General features: G+C 38.1%; 1 protein-coding gene across 2 annotated transcripts in view; it reads right to left on the bottom strand.

Annotated features, from left to right (window-relative positions):
* Nucleotides 1-17,084, bottom strand: part of CERS3 (ceramide synthase 3) — a 51,532-nt gene extending 34,448 nt beyond the window's left edge. The window contains exon 1 of one of the 2 annotated variants that reach the window (XM_074836968.1): nt 14,577-17,084. In XM_074836968.1, the coding sequence (XP_074693069.1) occupies nt 14,577-14,581 (5 nt within the window). In that variant the 5' untranslated portion in view covers nt 14,582-17,084. Of the gene's footprint in view, nt 1-8,454; nt 8,471-14,576 lie in introns of those variants that run through there. The other variant, XM_074836969.1, reaches the window with a different exon arrangement.
* Nucleotides 17,085-17,170: the final 86 nt, after the last annotated feature.

Raw genomic sequence — 17,170 nt, 5'->3', positions numbered from 1 at the left:
AAGAAAAAAAAAAAAGTCAGTTACAGGAAGTTGAAAACCCCTTGGTTTAGAGCATGGAGGTGGGATTATAATCAAGCAGAAGATAAAACAGAGCTAAATTTTGAGCTGGTATAAACCAATGCAGGATCTTAGAAATCCGTAGGAGGGGAGATAACCTGCTGTCTCATTTCAGTCACTCACACTAGACCTGGTCAAATGTTTTACAATAATAATTTATAATCTATAATACCAATCCACAAAAGATACTGAAGAGAACTGATCTTCCCTAGGCTGCCCTTGTAAATGAAATATAAGTGGCTGGAAGAGTGGAAAAGAAATGAGAAAGTCCAGGGGGTGACTCAGTTCCATAATAATGAAGATATTTTGCTGTTGAATTACCACTGCTTAATATGCTAATGGCAATATACACCTTGATTCTGATTTTGCAACCACCTGTGCACCGGACCAAGTATAAAAATTATGGTGCACAGCAAACTTTTCTGGGGATTTACAGGAAATACTATGATTTAACTGCAACCAAATCCTAGATAGAACAAAATGTCTAAAATCAGTTATTGTAGAAAAAAAATTCACTTAAATAAAACATTTCATTCTTGTAAAAGTCTCATTTTTAACCTTTGCATTCTACATTATATATTTAAAAATTTCTGTTATCCCTCATTTAGTTGTAAGGACTTTACAGTACAAATGTTATATATCCTATAAAAATACTCTAAAATTGAATAAAAATAGAAGTTACTATAATATTTTCCATAAGGCTGAAATAAGTAATTTTTCTATAATTTCTAGAAGTAATAAATTTAAATAACTTTTTCCATACTAAAATTTCCTGCAAACCAGAAAAAATGTGAGGAAATAACTGATTTCACTGGACTGGTCTTGATGAGGAAACAGTTAAGCTGGGAGAATTTCAACCAAGTCTCCTCACAGCATTAGACATCCCACCGGAAGATCTCACAGCGATACATTCGTGTAGGATCAAGTGACAAGATCAAATCATGCTGACAGTAACTCAGGCCCTTCCATAGTCCTCCATATTTGAGCAGGGGCCACACAACTTTAATTTTGCCTGCAGCCACACATTATCTTTCACCCATGCTGGATCAGGACACCACGCTCAGTGCACTCACACCAGCTTTCACGGCAGATTCCGACACGGCTGGCTCTGAAGCCCACTTTAATTAACAGCCAAATGAACAATCACTGTGATCCACACCGGGCTGTTTCCGCTAAGCTGAAGCCTTGCAGCAGGTTTGTGAAACAGTGACTTGTAGCCATCAAACAGAGCTAACAGACACTGTGAATCAATTTACTGGCCAAGCACAGTAGTCAGTATTGAAATATTAATAACCCAGCCATTTAATCTTTTTAAATGCCAAAAGGGGACAGTAAAAACCTACTGAATGAATTGTGTGTGTATAAGCAAATGCAAAAATAAAGGAGGGAGAAATCATAATTGTTCCTGCACTGAGATTTCACGTGCCAAGTTTCAGCCTAGAGCAATTTTTTACTGCTGAATTATAAACTCCTGGAAGTAGAGATTTATAATGGGGCTGCTAACAGACCCTTAACTACAGCTAGCAGGCGCCATGATAATGAAGCAGGGCTTTGAAACATGACATTTTAGGTCAGACAGAAAGGCTTGTAGACAAACTGCCCTAGAAGACCAGGGGAGAGACTCATTACACAGTTCTGCTTCCTAATATACCTATATTTTCAAACTAGACTGTGCATTGCAAACTATCACAAACTGTAATAAAAATAGGCCAGTCTATTATAACACAGCAGAAAGAGCACCAACAGTTGGATTATGGTGAGATGGGCTGTGACTGAATATGCACCCAAAAACACCTAAATCCTAAAAAGACCCAGCAGTGCGTATTTTCATACTGGATTCTTGGGATCTAACTCATGTTTTCCTTCCACACATGGATGCTTTACTGTATGACTCCTTTTTCAGGTTTTAAACTAGTAAATACATCTCTATCAAACTAAGCTCATAAGCATGTGTTTCATCTTAAAATTTAAGGGAATTCTGGGATTTGGGGTCTGATCTAGCGTCCACAGATTTCAGTAGAAATCCCTCCTCACAAACACCAGACTCTGAAAGGTGGCTTCTCTCCTCTGAAACTTTCTTCTGTAATCCCCTGTATTTGTACCAGGTCTTGCCTGGCACACAGGGGCTTAGACCATCCCTGATGAACATTGTCCAGGTAATTCTTAGAAAACTGTTGATGAGATTCCACATCTGTCTGCAGCCTATTCTTATGTTTCATTACACTTAAATTGCATGTTCACCCTACATCCAACCTATGTTTTCACTGCAGCAAATCAGGCCATTTCCTGGGCAATACTGGAGATTTCCATCTTCATAATAGCAGCTGTTTAAGTAGTTGGGCTGTTTTCCTGTCTCCCTGCAGCGTCAGTTCTCATCGTGAGGTTCCTGGAGCACCTGGAAGGTGAGGAGGTCCTTCCAAAGACACCTGGGCAGCAGTGACCTGAACATTTTAGTTTCTCTTTCTGTTCTCCTAAATGGCTGACAGCTGTGGCTGTGTGATTAAGTAGTTTTATCCCTCCTTAAACCATGGAGAACCTGAAACATGTAGGAACTCCATAAATACTATTTTGTCACATACCTCGTATACAAGCACAAGCAAGGTTCTCTTCTGCTGTACTACAAATAAGCTGTGTCCCTTTCAGCTTGCTGAGAAATATCCCATGAAACCCACATGTATTTTTTTTATATTTTTCTGTGTGAAAAAGCAGCAAATACCTGACAGAAGTCTCCATCTGAGGAAGCACCACCCAAAGAAAACTAACTGGGAATAGCTCAGCACTAGCTTTACCGTCTCCTTCTCCACAAATACATACTTGCTACTTCCTAGAAACCTTGATTCAAATCAGTATTGGAACTCAATTACACTTCTAAAGATGAACCCATCTATTATCCCATCCCCTCCACCAAAAAGGTCCTTCCAATGTTCCCACAGCATCACCAACACAAATAATCCAGCTCTATGGTTTACTCACCACATCTACAGCAACCACCGTTTCAAATGCTAATCCTCATTATTAGCTTTCTCCGCATTATGACTTGACCACTTCATTCTAAATTATTTACTTTGAAGCTTTTGACCCTACACAACAGCTGTGTAAATCATGAAAGAAGAGGTCAGAAGATGAAGAAAAGGAGACAGAACAGATGTCATTTGTCTCTGGCATGCTTTGTCCATTAGAAAAACCATAGCTGCCATTTGCCAATCTCCTCCTTACGATTACCACCTGCTGGGGATATTAAGGCAGTATGACTTCTCAGAATCCTTAATCCCACATCTGTGTCAATTCACCAGGCAGAGGGCAAATTCTGCTTTCCAACCACATCAGGTTAAAGGCACATTGCCAGTGCCATAGGAAAGACAATTTTCCTGTTACTGTTTGCATGTTACTTTTTCTGGATAAAAGGTTTTGCCCCCACAAGGGCTACTGTTCTGGCATATTACACATAGACCAACCTCAAACACTTGTATATATTTTAAATTATGCTGTCTATACTGTTTAGCTTCAGTTTTAACCCAAAGATTTTTGGCAGTTTGTTAAATCCTATCGGTTAGGAAGGCCATAAAATCTTACACTGGGAACACATCTTCAAGTGCCCATATTGTGAGTGGGAAAGGGAAGGTGTCCACCACAGGTCCTCTTGGGGAAGGGACTGATAAAGAGGCAGAAGTCTTTCAGCTGTCCCTTCTGCTACCCAGGGGCTATGAGCAGTGATGGTGAGGTAGACGGGCATTTCAACATATAGTGCCCGAAATCTGGGTGGGAAATGGGAGAACCAGTTTCTTATTACTTGGGTGTATGGAGGGTGTTTTGCAACAGGCTCATTTTGTGCTGCTGAGAAATTTTCACGTCCAAGAAGTGCAATGACTGCGCTCCTTGGGACACAGCTTCATTTCCACAGTACATCAGCATAAAACTAGAGGATACTTCCTTTTGTCAGGAGCTCGTTGCCACACAAAGGCATGTGTTCCAGTGTAACCACAAGTGGTGGCAACCAGTTCCAGTGCTGGGATCATGCTGTAGATACTGGATTTCAAAGGCAGCTGATCTTTTTAGTTTGCATAAACTGTCACAAGTTGTTATTCATCCCTCGCACACATTACTTCCAAAGAATGGGGCAGTGGATGCAAAGGCCCAGCTTCTCCTGATTTGGGACCAGCTCTAACAAGAAACTTCAAAGCCTACCCAGCCTGAAACTCCTACTGCTAAGAGTGCTGAGCTCAGAGACTGTTTTTTCCTTACAGCTCATAACAGCACCAAGCAAGCAAGATGTGTTGAGTGAGAAATGACAACAGCTGATTGACCCATACTCTGCCCAACCTAGGGTGAAGAAAACCCTGCTCCTTTCCAGATTCCTATCCATACACCAGCACTGCCAATATTATTGTCATTGACAAATCGGTGCCCTTGCTCTAGAAGGATCTAAAAGTCCGTCTAGCAATAAAATAAAGATATTTTAGAAAACTGGAAATTTCTCTTGCATCTTGGAAATTAAATACTCCAAATAAAGAAATCTGATCACCTGCTTGCTAAGGAAGGATCTCCTCTGTAGCCTAATCTAGTTTTAAATGGTCTAGTGCAGAACAGGAAAATCAGGAATTGTTACTTCTGGAACTGCATCCTTTATAATTAAAGGAAAGCCTACACAGTTGGGAAGTACCAATGTGAAATTTCTTTCAAAGCTCTGTTCCTTGGATCCTTGATATATTCAATTTAAAAAAAAAATAATCTCGTATTTTTAATGCCATTAGCAAAAAAGGGGCAAATTTTGGTTTGACAAAAGCTACGTGGCTACATTTTGAAAAACTAATTCAGGAGCTGCTTTGAAGTGGAATTTCTGGCTGCTGCAGTCTGGGGAATGAATAAAAAGAAATAGAACCAAAGCTTTGTGTTCTCCGCCCAAAAGCTCTTGCTTGCAAAACTGCATTTCCAAAGCCAGAATTAAGAGAAGGAATATCCAGGTGTGAAGGATGTGTTAGGAGGATTTCCTATCCTTATTTACTGAATTACAAAACCCAATGGATCACTAACACAAACCTGCAAGTGAAAGAAGCCTTAATTTCTCTAAGCAGACTGCCTACTCCTGTGACTCCAGAGATGTAACAGGGAAAGAATAAAATCAGCAAAAAGCAAGAACAATATAATTCTCCTATTTCTCTCATCATTTGGTAGAACTGGTAAAGCTGGTACAGTGACTGTTGGAAAAAAAAAAAAATCAAGTCTCCCAGATATCAAAAGGGATAGCAAAGCTGTTCCAGGCTGTTAATCATCAACATTAAACCAAAGTGGTTTAGAAGAGTAAATAAAGATCAGATCCACCATATCACAGGTTTTGGTTTTGCTTAAGACTAAGCAATATATGCAACAGTTAACACAAGTTTCAGCAGCAGATTTGTGTTCTGCTAAAAATAGATAGCGCATTGTTTACAGAATATCCCAACTGCTATCACCACCATGAAATGGGGAAAATATATGGGATCTACATTTTGTTGCTAACAGTTATGCAACCTTTTTCCTGCTGAGCATAGCAGAAGCACTACCTTTAAAAAAATAAATAAATCCCAAAACTACAGAAAAGTGAGTTTTAATAAAATCCAAGAAAGCCCACATGTACAAACCATAACTCGTTTAGCATTTGTCCAAGTGTTGACAGTTGATATTGTGCCATACAGCCTTTCAAATGGTCAACAGCTGCTTTATACATCTTCTGGACACACTTGCAACTTGCAAGTTTGAGAAATCCCAGGATGTGACACCAGATTAGCTTCTCCACTGATAATTTTTTATGCTAAAAACTTCCTAGTCCCTAAGGCAGTAAGAGCAACCCTGACCTCCACTGTTTTCTTCCACACAAACCCATTCATTCAGGCATCAGTTGTTAGTTGTAGGCATCTGCCAGCTGGAGACACTACTTGTTCCTACTTCTTGGCACTGCTTTTTGTGTTTGACCGAGCAGTGTTTCGTGCCTAATTGGGATAAAAGGTTTGAACTATGGTTTGCGGAGGAAAGAACTGAACGAAGGATATTGGATTGATGCTACCATCTCTTTGCATCTTGTCTTTTCTCATCTTGTTGTCCAAATGTGAAAACATGATTCCAGTTAAATTCCGCACAACCTGAGCCACAGTGTGAATGACACCAAGCCTACACATACATCCAGTGGCAGCACAGAATAAAAGAGCTGTTGGATTTAGAGGTTCTCATGATAAAACACTGAAATACTCCATACACATAAAACAGCTGAATTAAGATTGCTGTGAGACCTTTAACTTCAAATTTACTCCCTAGCTTGTACAAATCTCAACTGTAAACAGTTTAAGTGCCTAGTTATAGGGCAATTAGAGTATTTTACTTCTTTTACTATTCTATCACATTACCTTGTAACTTGGTTACTATATCGTAGCAGGCCAAAATAGCACTTTGAATAAATCTCAATTAAGGTGGCAAGTGAGTTTTATATTTTTCCCTGTTCTCGGGGGGGGGGGGGGGGGGGGGGGGGGCAGTGTGAGAACCAGACCCATTTGAAATAATTCAATTTCTGTGTGAAGGTTACCATGCTCTCTCTACTTAAAGGTAAATCATTTCTGAGCAGCTAAAATGTTTTTTAGCAAGCAGCTGAGGAAAGTGAAATACAGTTACCACACTGTACAGTTACAGTGCAAACTATATCTACTTTTAAGCTTTGAAAATCCATAACATTGATAGTATTGGATAAAGAGCTACGAAATAACTTAAATATCTGCAATAATCTTGAGGTAGAAAAATAGTTCTTGGTGAAAAAAAAAAAAAAGCCATATCCAAACTACAGGTTCTTAATAGATGCTTAAGTCTTAAAACGTTTGAACAGACCTAGAAGGACAGCACCAGTTGCTTTAAGAACTGTTAGTAACACTCGTCAGAATGTAAGGAAAAATCTTTTTAAGTATGACACTTTTCTTCAAATTACTATTATTGGGGAAAGGTGCAAAAAATGAAAAATTTTTAGTAGCTTACCAAAATTTTATTTGAAATAAAAACCTGAAGTCTAACTTAGTGTTTTAAGTTATATAATGGAGATTTTACCAGAATTGTGAGCTTCCTTGGTCACTTATTGAAGATAAGGGTTAAGGGCAGAGAAGAATAGAGCAGCATATGGGTACCCGGTGCCAGAAGCAGCACATTATTAGAAGTACAACAGCACCACAAAACGTGTGAAGAAAGCAGAACAGTAAGGAACTAGAGAGAGGACCTGAGGGTGCCCAGGCAAAGGTGGTTGGCTTCTCCACCTGCACAGTGGGTGACTCAAGGTTTTAAATTAGCCCTTGGGAGGCAGGGAAAGGGACAGGGCTGATGCATTTGTGCTCTGGAAAACTGTCCTATTTGCAGCTTCCTGAAATGGGGTCTTCAGCTATCACGTACACGTGGTGGCTCAAGCTTGTACCTTGACTTCGATGATCTCTACACCACCCTGAACCAGCAATTAAACCAAGTCAGTTGTGCTCCACTGTTCTCAGTTCTCCTCCTGTTGGTTATCCCCTCCTTGTGCAGTTTAACCTGCCCAGAGATTCTCCGCCCACAAAGCCAACTAGAGGAGGAGCCCGAACTTAACTGGTATTTCATTATTTCAGCCACTGTTTGGCATCCTTTTCATGTCCTAACAAATGTGAGAGAGAGATCTTCAGATAAATGTGTACCAGCATAGCCTCTTCATCAACAGCGGCACCCCAGCTGAAGATTGGGCTCAAGCTAGGAAGCTAGTTAAAAATAGGTATATGTTACAAAAAGTAAGAGGAAAAAAATGAACAGGGTTCCTCCATCTGAATGTTACAGCATTATTAGGAGCGAACCCTTTCTGGCAGCTTGTTTCAATGTGTTATTGATAGCACTAGCTTCTTCAAATCACCAACAGGTAAGTCCTATAAAAAAACTCTGTTAAACTGAATTTCTCACAGAACATTTTTTTTCTTAGTATTTTACAGAACAACATTAGAACTAGGTTTTTCAAGCGACCTAAATTCAAGCTTTTTTTATGCAATTACATTTACATCATTAGCTAACATTATTTTTCCTATTAGTAACTTTTCCTCCCTTCTAGTTCAGAAAGAAGTGCTCTTACAAGCACTTAACAGAATAATGACAGAAGTAGTCGAAAAGCAAACCTGCTACTGTAACCTGTACTACCTTTCTCTAAAATAAAAAGCAGTTCTCGTAGGTTGGAATACTTGGTGACAACATATGAAATGTCATTAACACCTATTCCACTCATTCTCTGAAGACTATCGTAAGAGTTACTGTAATTTTCCCTTATAAAAAAGACAATGTTAGAGAGCAGCACATGATAACGATTCAGACCATGATCTGATGTAAGGAGGAAAAAAAAAAACAAAATAGGGGAAAAAAAAGAAAAGAAATTCCTACCTTTATGATGTTGCAGCCAGAGAACATAAGCACATTAGGAGGGAAGAGGCATTACGCTCACTACTTTGACAAAGGTAAACACGCCCTATCTACAAACTCTTCCAAATTCTTCAGAGACCCACCCAGCAAAGCTGCACTTCAAGATTTCTGACTGAAGGCAATCCTGACGTCATTTGTATCCACTCGGTGAAACTCGGGAGTAGTAACGCCAAGTGCCTTCCCTTGTGCTCGTTTCAACATAGCAGGTGAAGAAATGTTTGAAGTCACGTGGTATTTTGTTGCATGATGAGAATTTGTCTCAACTTATATTGCTCTATACATGCACGGGAGGATGCTGCGCCTGCTGACTAGGCAGAAAAGGAAATCCCAAATGCATCACTTAACCCATCTAACCATGTTAGTGTGATTAGATAAAGTATGGGTTTTTAAATAGAGTTAGAGAAAAGTTTTTGCTCCTATTAACCAGCCTCAGGAATACTTCCAGTCTCAATCAACTAAATGTTTTACAGAAAGTGTTCCAGTTCCTAAGATATAAGGTGGAATTTTTGAAATTCCTAAAGCAGAGGGAAGCATACACTGAGTTTACATTTGGTTAGAGATACCAAACATGTAAATTTTACCTAACCCCGTGTGATTTCTATTTTTTTTTTTTTTTTTAATTCCATGACTAAGGAATAAGGCTGAAAGTCATTCCTCCCCAGCTCTCCCCAGTCTCAAATAAGTAACAGCATTCACAAGTGTTGGCATTACTTCGTAATCTGGCAGGCAGGACACCTTAAGGAAGTAGAGAACCTCAGTGACAAGCCAGGAGCAGAGAGGAACCTCTTATTAGCCCTTTCTTCCTGCTTGCAGCCAGCAAATAGCAACCCATGAAATAGGAACAGACATGTCCAAGCTGAACCAAAGTTTCACCTCCCCCAGCACACCGTCTCCAAGGGAAGCTAATGGCAGATGGCTACACAAGAGCACAAGAACAGAATAAACACAAAATAGTAACTGACAGTACCCCCAGACTTCAGTAGTTTGGGGCCCACAGGCTTCCTAAACCACAGATAGTGTCTGTGTAAATAACACTGGAGAGGTTCCTCCCCTCTGCCACCTTAATTTCCACAACTCCTTTTGAGTATATTGAAACTTTCAACATAATCCATAAGACTGCAATAAAAGAAGATGTGACCCAGGCAATACCTGGATCCTGTTCATTTATTTCCGTCCAGATAAAAGTTTGATTTTGTTCATATAGCTTTTTTGTCTTCTTCTTGAGGTATTCTATTTTGCAGCTATTGCAAGTCTTCAGTCCTTCCATAAAACTGGGAGTGGTATTCAAAGAGCTGATGCACCAGAGAAATATTAAACATGAAGGATTATTTCAGAAGGTAGTATTATGGTTTTGCTGTTCCTTTAAACTACCTCCATACTTTCCCACATCTGAACCACTCGCATGAACCAAGCAGAACATTGAGGAACACTTTGCCAATTAGGAAAGCCTAGAGCAAGCTGATTCACGCATCACTTGGTTAATACTGTGTCAGTAATATAACAGGTAATTGGCAGAAACACCTCTTTCTTATGCCTCAATCCATGATTTCTCCACTGTTACACTAAATTGCAAAAAACACCTTTCTTTGACTGGAGCAAATGTGAGGCTGCTACAAATAATAAAATGGGAAAAAAATGTTTTTACATACTTTTTGAGGAGCAATTGTTAGGTAGGATTCACCACCTACACAGGACTCTATTACAAGATTCAAGATACTACATGGTAAATAACAAGCTAACCATACCCTCTGGATCAAAGCTGCCCACTGACCTTTCAATTATTGCTGAACTTTCATAGTACTTATCCTTCAGGTATCTTAAATCTGAATGCTGCAAAAAAGAAAACCAAGCAAGAAACCACCTTAGTCTGTACATCTCGCTGAGAAAGAAAATATCTAAGCGTTACTACTCCTTAATTGCAGCATGACACCTACTCAATCATACAACAATTAAATATAACTAAATAATGGAGGCATGTATTTGACCCAAATAATTATTTCACATATCACTAGAAATTATTTACAAGTTTTTTCTGAAAAAAAATATTAGAACAAAACAAGGAAAAACCCACAAAATTTACTTCTTTCCGTTTCCAACCAGTTAAATGCATATATTAAATTACAGTGAATCCACACACGGGATGTGAGCTTTGACCTGAACTTCTAAGCAGTTACATAAGAAAGATTATAGTATTAGTTAAGTTTCTCAGTAGAGAAAACCTCTCAGCAAATCTTTGAGACTGTATTAAATCTTAAACTTCTAGAATCATAGCTGTTGTGTATGACTGCACCTGCAGGGGGAAGAAGAAATAAAACAACAAACAAAACCACCACCACCAACAACAATTCATCTAGGGAGCCAACAGATAAATATTCTAAATATACTGCCTATTAGTACCTAGTCATTTTTGCTAATTGATTATCCCAATGGCAGACAGTTAATCAAATCTCAGTCATATGTATACACAGAGAAAAAGTAGAGATCAATTTGATCTAATGATAATAATTTGGACCCTGAATTCTCTTTTCACCACCAGTGAAACCCATTTGCTTGCCATCTGGCATTCCTTCAAGATTAAGGTAAAAGAATTTGATATTCCTATACTTTTTGCTCCTCAAGAATCAACAGATTATCTGAAAATGAATCATTCCAAGCCACATGTTCAAGAACATCAATATAACAATTCATAATCTTACAATCTGTAGTTTAAAAGCTAAGCTCCTCTTCTTCACATGAATTTGTATCTTCTCCTAATATATCAACCTTCCCCTACATAAAAGGGATGAAGAAGTCCATTTACAATCTCTCTAAAAGCTTTCTCCTCAAGACCTTTCTTACTAGGAAGGATGACCTGATTCATAATCCATACAGTCTTTTAAGGAATGAGAGGTTAATTTCCAATTAATTAATAATTATATCTATCATAATTGAAGACTAAATACCTGATTTTGAACAAAGCAAATATTAAGGTAATAAATAGTTATTGTACATGAATGCCATTGTGGAACTAAATCAGGAATACATGCAGTTTGAACACATAGGCTGAAATCTTCAAAATGCTTAAATCTTTTAAAATTATAGTTTCAGAACTTGGTTCCTGTTAATTTTAATAAGAATTGGAAAGCTCAATACTTTGAGAATCTGGGTCTTAATAACAAGAAGGAAGATGACAATTGGATAAAAAGGGGATGTCAGTAGCAATACTGAAAGGATAAAGACAGTGGAGAGAAGTGAAGAACACTAACACTCTACTGCTGACCCAAGCCACCATCACTTCACTGAAATGCAGAGAACAGGATTATTAATAGGCTTCAAATACGCCTTAGGAAAAAGCCTCCAGGGACAGCCATTGACACTACCTAGGGACTACTTTCTAACCAATTTCTCTCACACACTTAACAATTGAGGGATATAAATACCACAGTTATGCTACTACTTTCAAGGTGTTACAAACTCCTGGCTGTATTTCATTTAAATACTGAACATACAGTGTATCAATAAGCCTCCAGGACAGCAATTAAGAACGCTCTCATATCTAGAGGCACGGAGAGGTACATGTGATTTAGTGAAGAATTAATCTGGTTACAGTTTGGTCAGCATTCTTTATGCCTGGTCTGTTTTGTCTTTAAGTTATCCTTGGTGAGAAGATTTTTTTTCTTTCCCCTTGATTTAGCATCAACTTGTCCACCCTTGCCAAATTCACCTTTCTAGTAACCAGAAACACTAGAGCAATTCAAACGTAACTGTAGATCTATATAAGGTATTTTCACCAAGTATGTTCTGATACCTTTGAAAAGGTAAATTTAAGCAAGAAAAGTAACTTCAGTTGCTCACATTTATATTAAACAGTCTGTTAAAACTTGCATGTTACTCTTAAAATCTTAGCAAGAACGAATGTATCTAAGGATTCTACAGTTCACCCTTTCCACTCCAAATACAGCACTGCAAATTCACTCAAATAATACTCCTGTGTGCTATTACTATCTTAAGATGCAGAAAACCAAAACACAAAATCTTCTGGCTGTAACACTAGAGATTTAACAATTAGTCCAACCAATTAATTCAGAGAGTTTTTTAATTCATTTCCAAGAGTCCAAATAATATAGGATTAAAAAAAATATGCCTCGTTGATCTTCAGAGCTGGAAGCACTGGTTTAGCAGCTGTATGAAAATAAACCTCAGCAATTTGTAACACTTGCACATTAGACAATGCTGCAAATGCTGTTTGATTACATTACTAGAAGACTTAGAGCACCAATCTTTACCCATCCAGAGAACACAAGTTCAAAATAAGAACATTTGCCTGGTGAAACTGTAAGGCAATCCCTTTTATGCTTCACAGCCAGCAAATCCCCCCTCTGCATCAGCTCATAATGGAAAATTACAGAAAACACCGGCATCATACTGGTCAGTATTTTTAGCTTAGGTGAAGAAACACTCCTTTAGAGGGACCAATATTCTGTCGAAGATGACTAAGTACTAGATTCACCCTTGAGGAGATAAATACTTTTAAAAAATAAAAGTTTTACATTTGCTGCACAATGGATCTTTGCCTAATTCTCACAGCAGCTGTAGCAGTGTCAGCGGAAAGAGAACACCATTTCATACATGATTTTCTTGAAGAATATAAACACTATCAAGGAACCCAAGTACTGGAGATAAATTTCCAGAAAGCATTCATTTCTGTTTCAGTTAAATCCCTACATGAAATAGCTATAAAAGGTCTGTAGTAACAAAGTTACTTTAAGAGTCAACAAATTCTGAAAGATTACATTTGAAGATAAAGCTAGCAAGCAAAGGGTGAACATTGTGAATGTAGAAATAAGCACACAGGATTTTGTCATTTGATGACAAATCTTTTTTACTTAACCAGTACATGCTGTTTTGATAAATAGGCTTCAGAATCTTATCCATTGTTTTCTATGTAGCTATTGCTTTCTTCAAAGTAGCTATGGACATTTGGAGGCTCTTTGAAGCTCCACAGAAAATCTTTCAGGTTTCAACTCTCTAGCACCAGGATGAGATGGGGCAGGTTCCTGGACAACTGCAATTAGCAGAGAGAACTCCTGACATCAGTTCAGGACACATACATACAAACTTTCCCTACAACCTTTTAAGGAAGCCAACATTCAGCAGTGCTACTACTTTTGAGGTTGTGTGTGCTACTTTTTTGAACGTTTCACAGTTTTTCCAAATCTTCCCCCTGAAAGGGCACTGCTGACTGACAAAACTCATGTTTTGCAGCACAGGTAAGTAGGAACCAGAAATAACTAAAGATACTGTAATTCTCCATGCAAGCTTTTTACCACAAAATATATTGTTGCATTCCTTCCTTCCTTGCTGTACAGAAAAAGCAGCAAGCCAGCTTGTCTATTAAAGAGTGTCTGTGACAATTATCAGCAATAAACTCATTCACACAACATTTTAAAAAGACAATGACTTGGAAAAGCTTAAGTCCCAGAGATGCTTCTCAACCAAGTACAGGTCCATGCCTGCTGCTGAGCTGGTGATAAAAGACTGCCTATCATCCATGCTGACACATACAATTGGCTTTAACAAGATTGCAGAGTAAACCAGGTAGCCTAAGAGTTGCATGAAATACAACAAGAATTTGCAAATTCATTTGGACAACTCTTAAGGGAAAATACACAGAAATAAAATTGTAATGCCCACCGTATTTTCACTCCTACTAACACTAAAAGGCTGTGATAAATACTTGATACTGACTTCAGACACCATCCCAGACTGACTTTGGAAGTACAAACAATGCTTATCCTGCAGTGACAAACCAGGGAACCACCAAGAGTCCTTATTCCAAGCTTTACAAGAGTATTGTAAGCATAGAAATTCTCAAGGTTGGTTTTTATTCTTGTATTACAGGATTAAAACTTGTATTATAAGTCTTAAAACTAGAATGGAAAGAAGTCATAAAAATATTGGATGAAATCTAGTTTGAAGAACCACAAGCATGGAACCACCTGGATTCAGCTGTAATTGCAATCAAGCTCTACAAATATTCAAGTTCAAAAATATTCTTTTTAAAAAGCACATCCTGTAAGCAACTTCTAGTGCTAACTGCTTACCTCATTAAAGCATAATTTATTCAACTGATGTTCAAGATAAACTCCTCAAAACAACTGCACAGACATAAATGGAGACTGTGGACATTTCAGGATAAGTCCTCAGATAGAAAACTGCCTCCAGACAGATCACCTGATTTGGTCAGTGTCTTGCTTTGAAATAATACAAGAAAAGTTGTTAAGGTATCAATATCCAAAGGTAAGGCACATCAACCTCAGTAATAACTGACCTAGTTCCTAAATGCTAATTTAACATTGGTAATAGGTTCTGCAGCTGAGTTAATTTGCTCTAGTAAATGAAGTAACAGCTCTGCCTAAAAATTTGCGATAGTAAAAACTCACACCAATAAAAAACCAACAACCAAACCCCAGCCACCCCACCAACAGATTAAAATACAAATTCTTTTGTAAGGTGTTTTCTTTGTGCTAGACTTTTTGCATATAGCCATAGAACTACTACCTACATTCACTGCTTACACTCATTTTGTGTTCAATAAAAAATAAAAGTTGCCCCACATCAATTTTACTCCATCTCAGATACTACAGTTCATAAATGGTAAAATATCAACATGTTAAGGTATCTAGTTGCCAGATACAAACCACATTTACCCATTTTTACCACTAAAACATTCTGAGAATTAAAACAATGGCTTTCTGAGAAGTGAAACATGTGGGAATGATCACCACTAATAACCAACTGGGCACACAATCAACTTCATGCCTGTAAGAATTAAATACAGTTGGACTGCAATTGGATTTGCTGTATTCAACAAAAATAAAAAATAAAAAAATCAGAAGTTATGGCTCCTACACTTCTTTCTAAATTCTGCACACTGTTCTGAGATGTCTAAACTTTTACTTCAAAATAATGTTTGCAGTTGTAGTAATCACTGACAAACAAGAAGACTAGCACTTAAAATCAAAATTACCTCCCCATTCTACCTTTCCCACCCTGCTTATCTTATCAGTGTCTGAGAAATACTGTTGTAATTCAGATACTTCCAACTGGCAAAGTATAGACCAAGAAATGCTGAACAATACTATGTTCAGTGAAAACAATGAAGTTACTCAGTTAAAATGAACTAGTCAGCAAAGGCCAGATTAGAAGTGAGGACACTGGAAAGGATTCCACTGAAATGTAAGTACCTACCTATGTTTAAAATTGTGATCTTGAGAAACTCTTGCTCAACTGCCTTGCCAAAGGCACTTCCCTTGTTTGCACTGAAAAGTTCCCAAGTTGTCTAGAGTTGCATCTTTGAACATGCCCAGAGGCATTTTAGTCCTGACAGAAATGGGCAACTCAGCATCTAGAGCATATCCAAGTTCAAACAGTAAAGAGAAACCAGGTATTCTGCCCTGGAAAACTCTGAGAGTAGTTCTTAAACTAAAGTAACTCTAAGAATGAATGGACAAGTTTCCATTCATTGCAGTCTCACCTATGTACAAAAGTTATCTCAGCAAGAAACCAAAGCACAAACACACACCCAGAATATTCAGATCTCCTACATGCTAGTGAAGGGGGTCACTCTTGCCTATATAACTGCCAAGTGATTACAGCTGTCATCCTGAAAGAGTAAGACTGAGGTTCAAACCTTCCTGTCTGAGAATTCACACCAGGCAAGTGTCCCTGGAGAGCACCACAATCTCCAGCTAAATTATCCCATAAGCTTCACTTAGTTTTCCTCCCCTCCCAACAGCATTGATTCACGAGTTCAGAATTTAGGACTAATCTAGGAGATGGCCACAGAGATTTGGGGGTCAGAGTCACCTGCTCCAGAGACTGTTCATCTTAACATCTATTTTAATTTAACACTAAATAGCTATTTAAAAGGAAGACAGAACTCACTTGATCTCAATCAGAATAGGGCACTTACCTTCAAGAGATGATCCTAAAAGGAAAATTGCTTCTTACAGTTCTGATGAGGTCTGAGCTTTTTACAGTAGTCTGTGTCACCAGCACTTCCCCATTGCCTAACCCTTGTAAGATCATTACAAGCTGCACATCGAGTGTACCAACATCAGGTGGCTTCCTGCTAAGTGCACACACTGGTTTGGATCCTGTTCTGAACTAAACCTGCCTTTCCCCAGGCGTGTGTCTTAGACACATACTTTTCAGGTTATTCAAATTAGATCTAACAAAAGATGTAAGTGTAAGAATTTAAATTCAATATCCATCTCGCTGCACTGCAGACATTTTCTAGTTCTCTGTTTCCGATTTAACAAAATTATTAGGACAAATTTATTAGGTATATATCCTATACTTGTATAAAATACATAATGGATGTGAGGAATTCTGCTGGAATTTCACTTCTGCATTGATTTTAGATATAACACTCCACTAAAATGTTCTATAAGTAGGCAATATATGTATTAGTCCCACATCTACCTTTCATTTTAAGGAATATACTATAAAATACTAAGAAAAACCAAATTAGATTTTCAGTGAAATGACGACACTGATGATTAAATCAGGCAAACAGTAAAAACTAAAAAAAAAAAAAAGTACATCCTAGACAGCAGTTAAGCACTTCAGCCAAGAAAAGCATGGCATGGATTCTTGTGATTATGGTAGCACATCTGAATGTCCACTTAGAGCA

This window comes from Strix aluco, chromosome 12, assembly GCF_031877795.1.
Source record: "Strix aluco isolate bStrAlu1 chromosome 12, bStrAlu1.hap1, whole genome shotgun sequence".
NCBI lineage: Eukaryota > Metazoa > Chordata > Aves > Strigiformes > Strigidae > Strix > Strix aluco.
The sequence above is the reverse complement of the archived record's forward strand: the minus strand, read 5'-3'. Positions and strand labels throughout refer to the sequence as shown.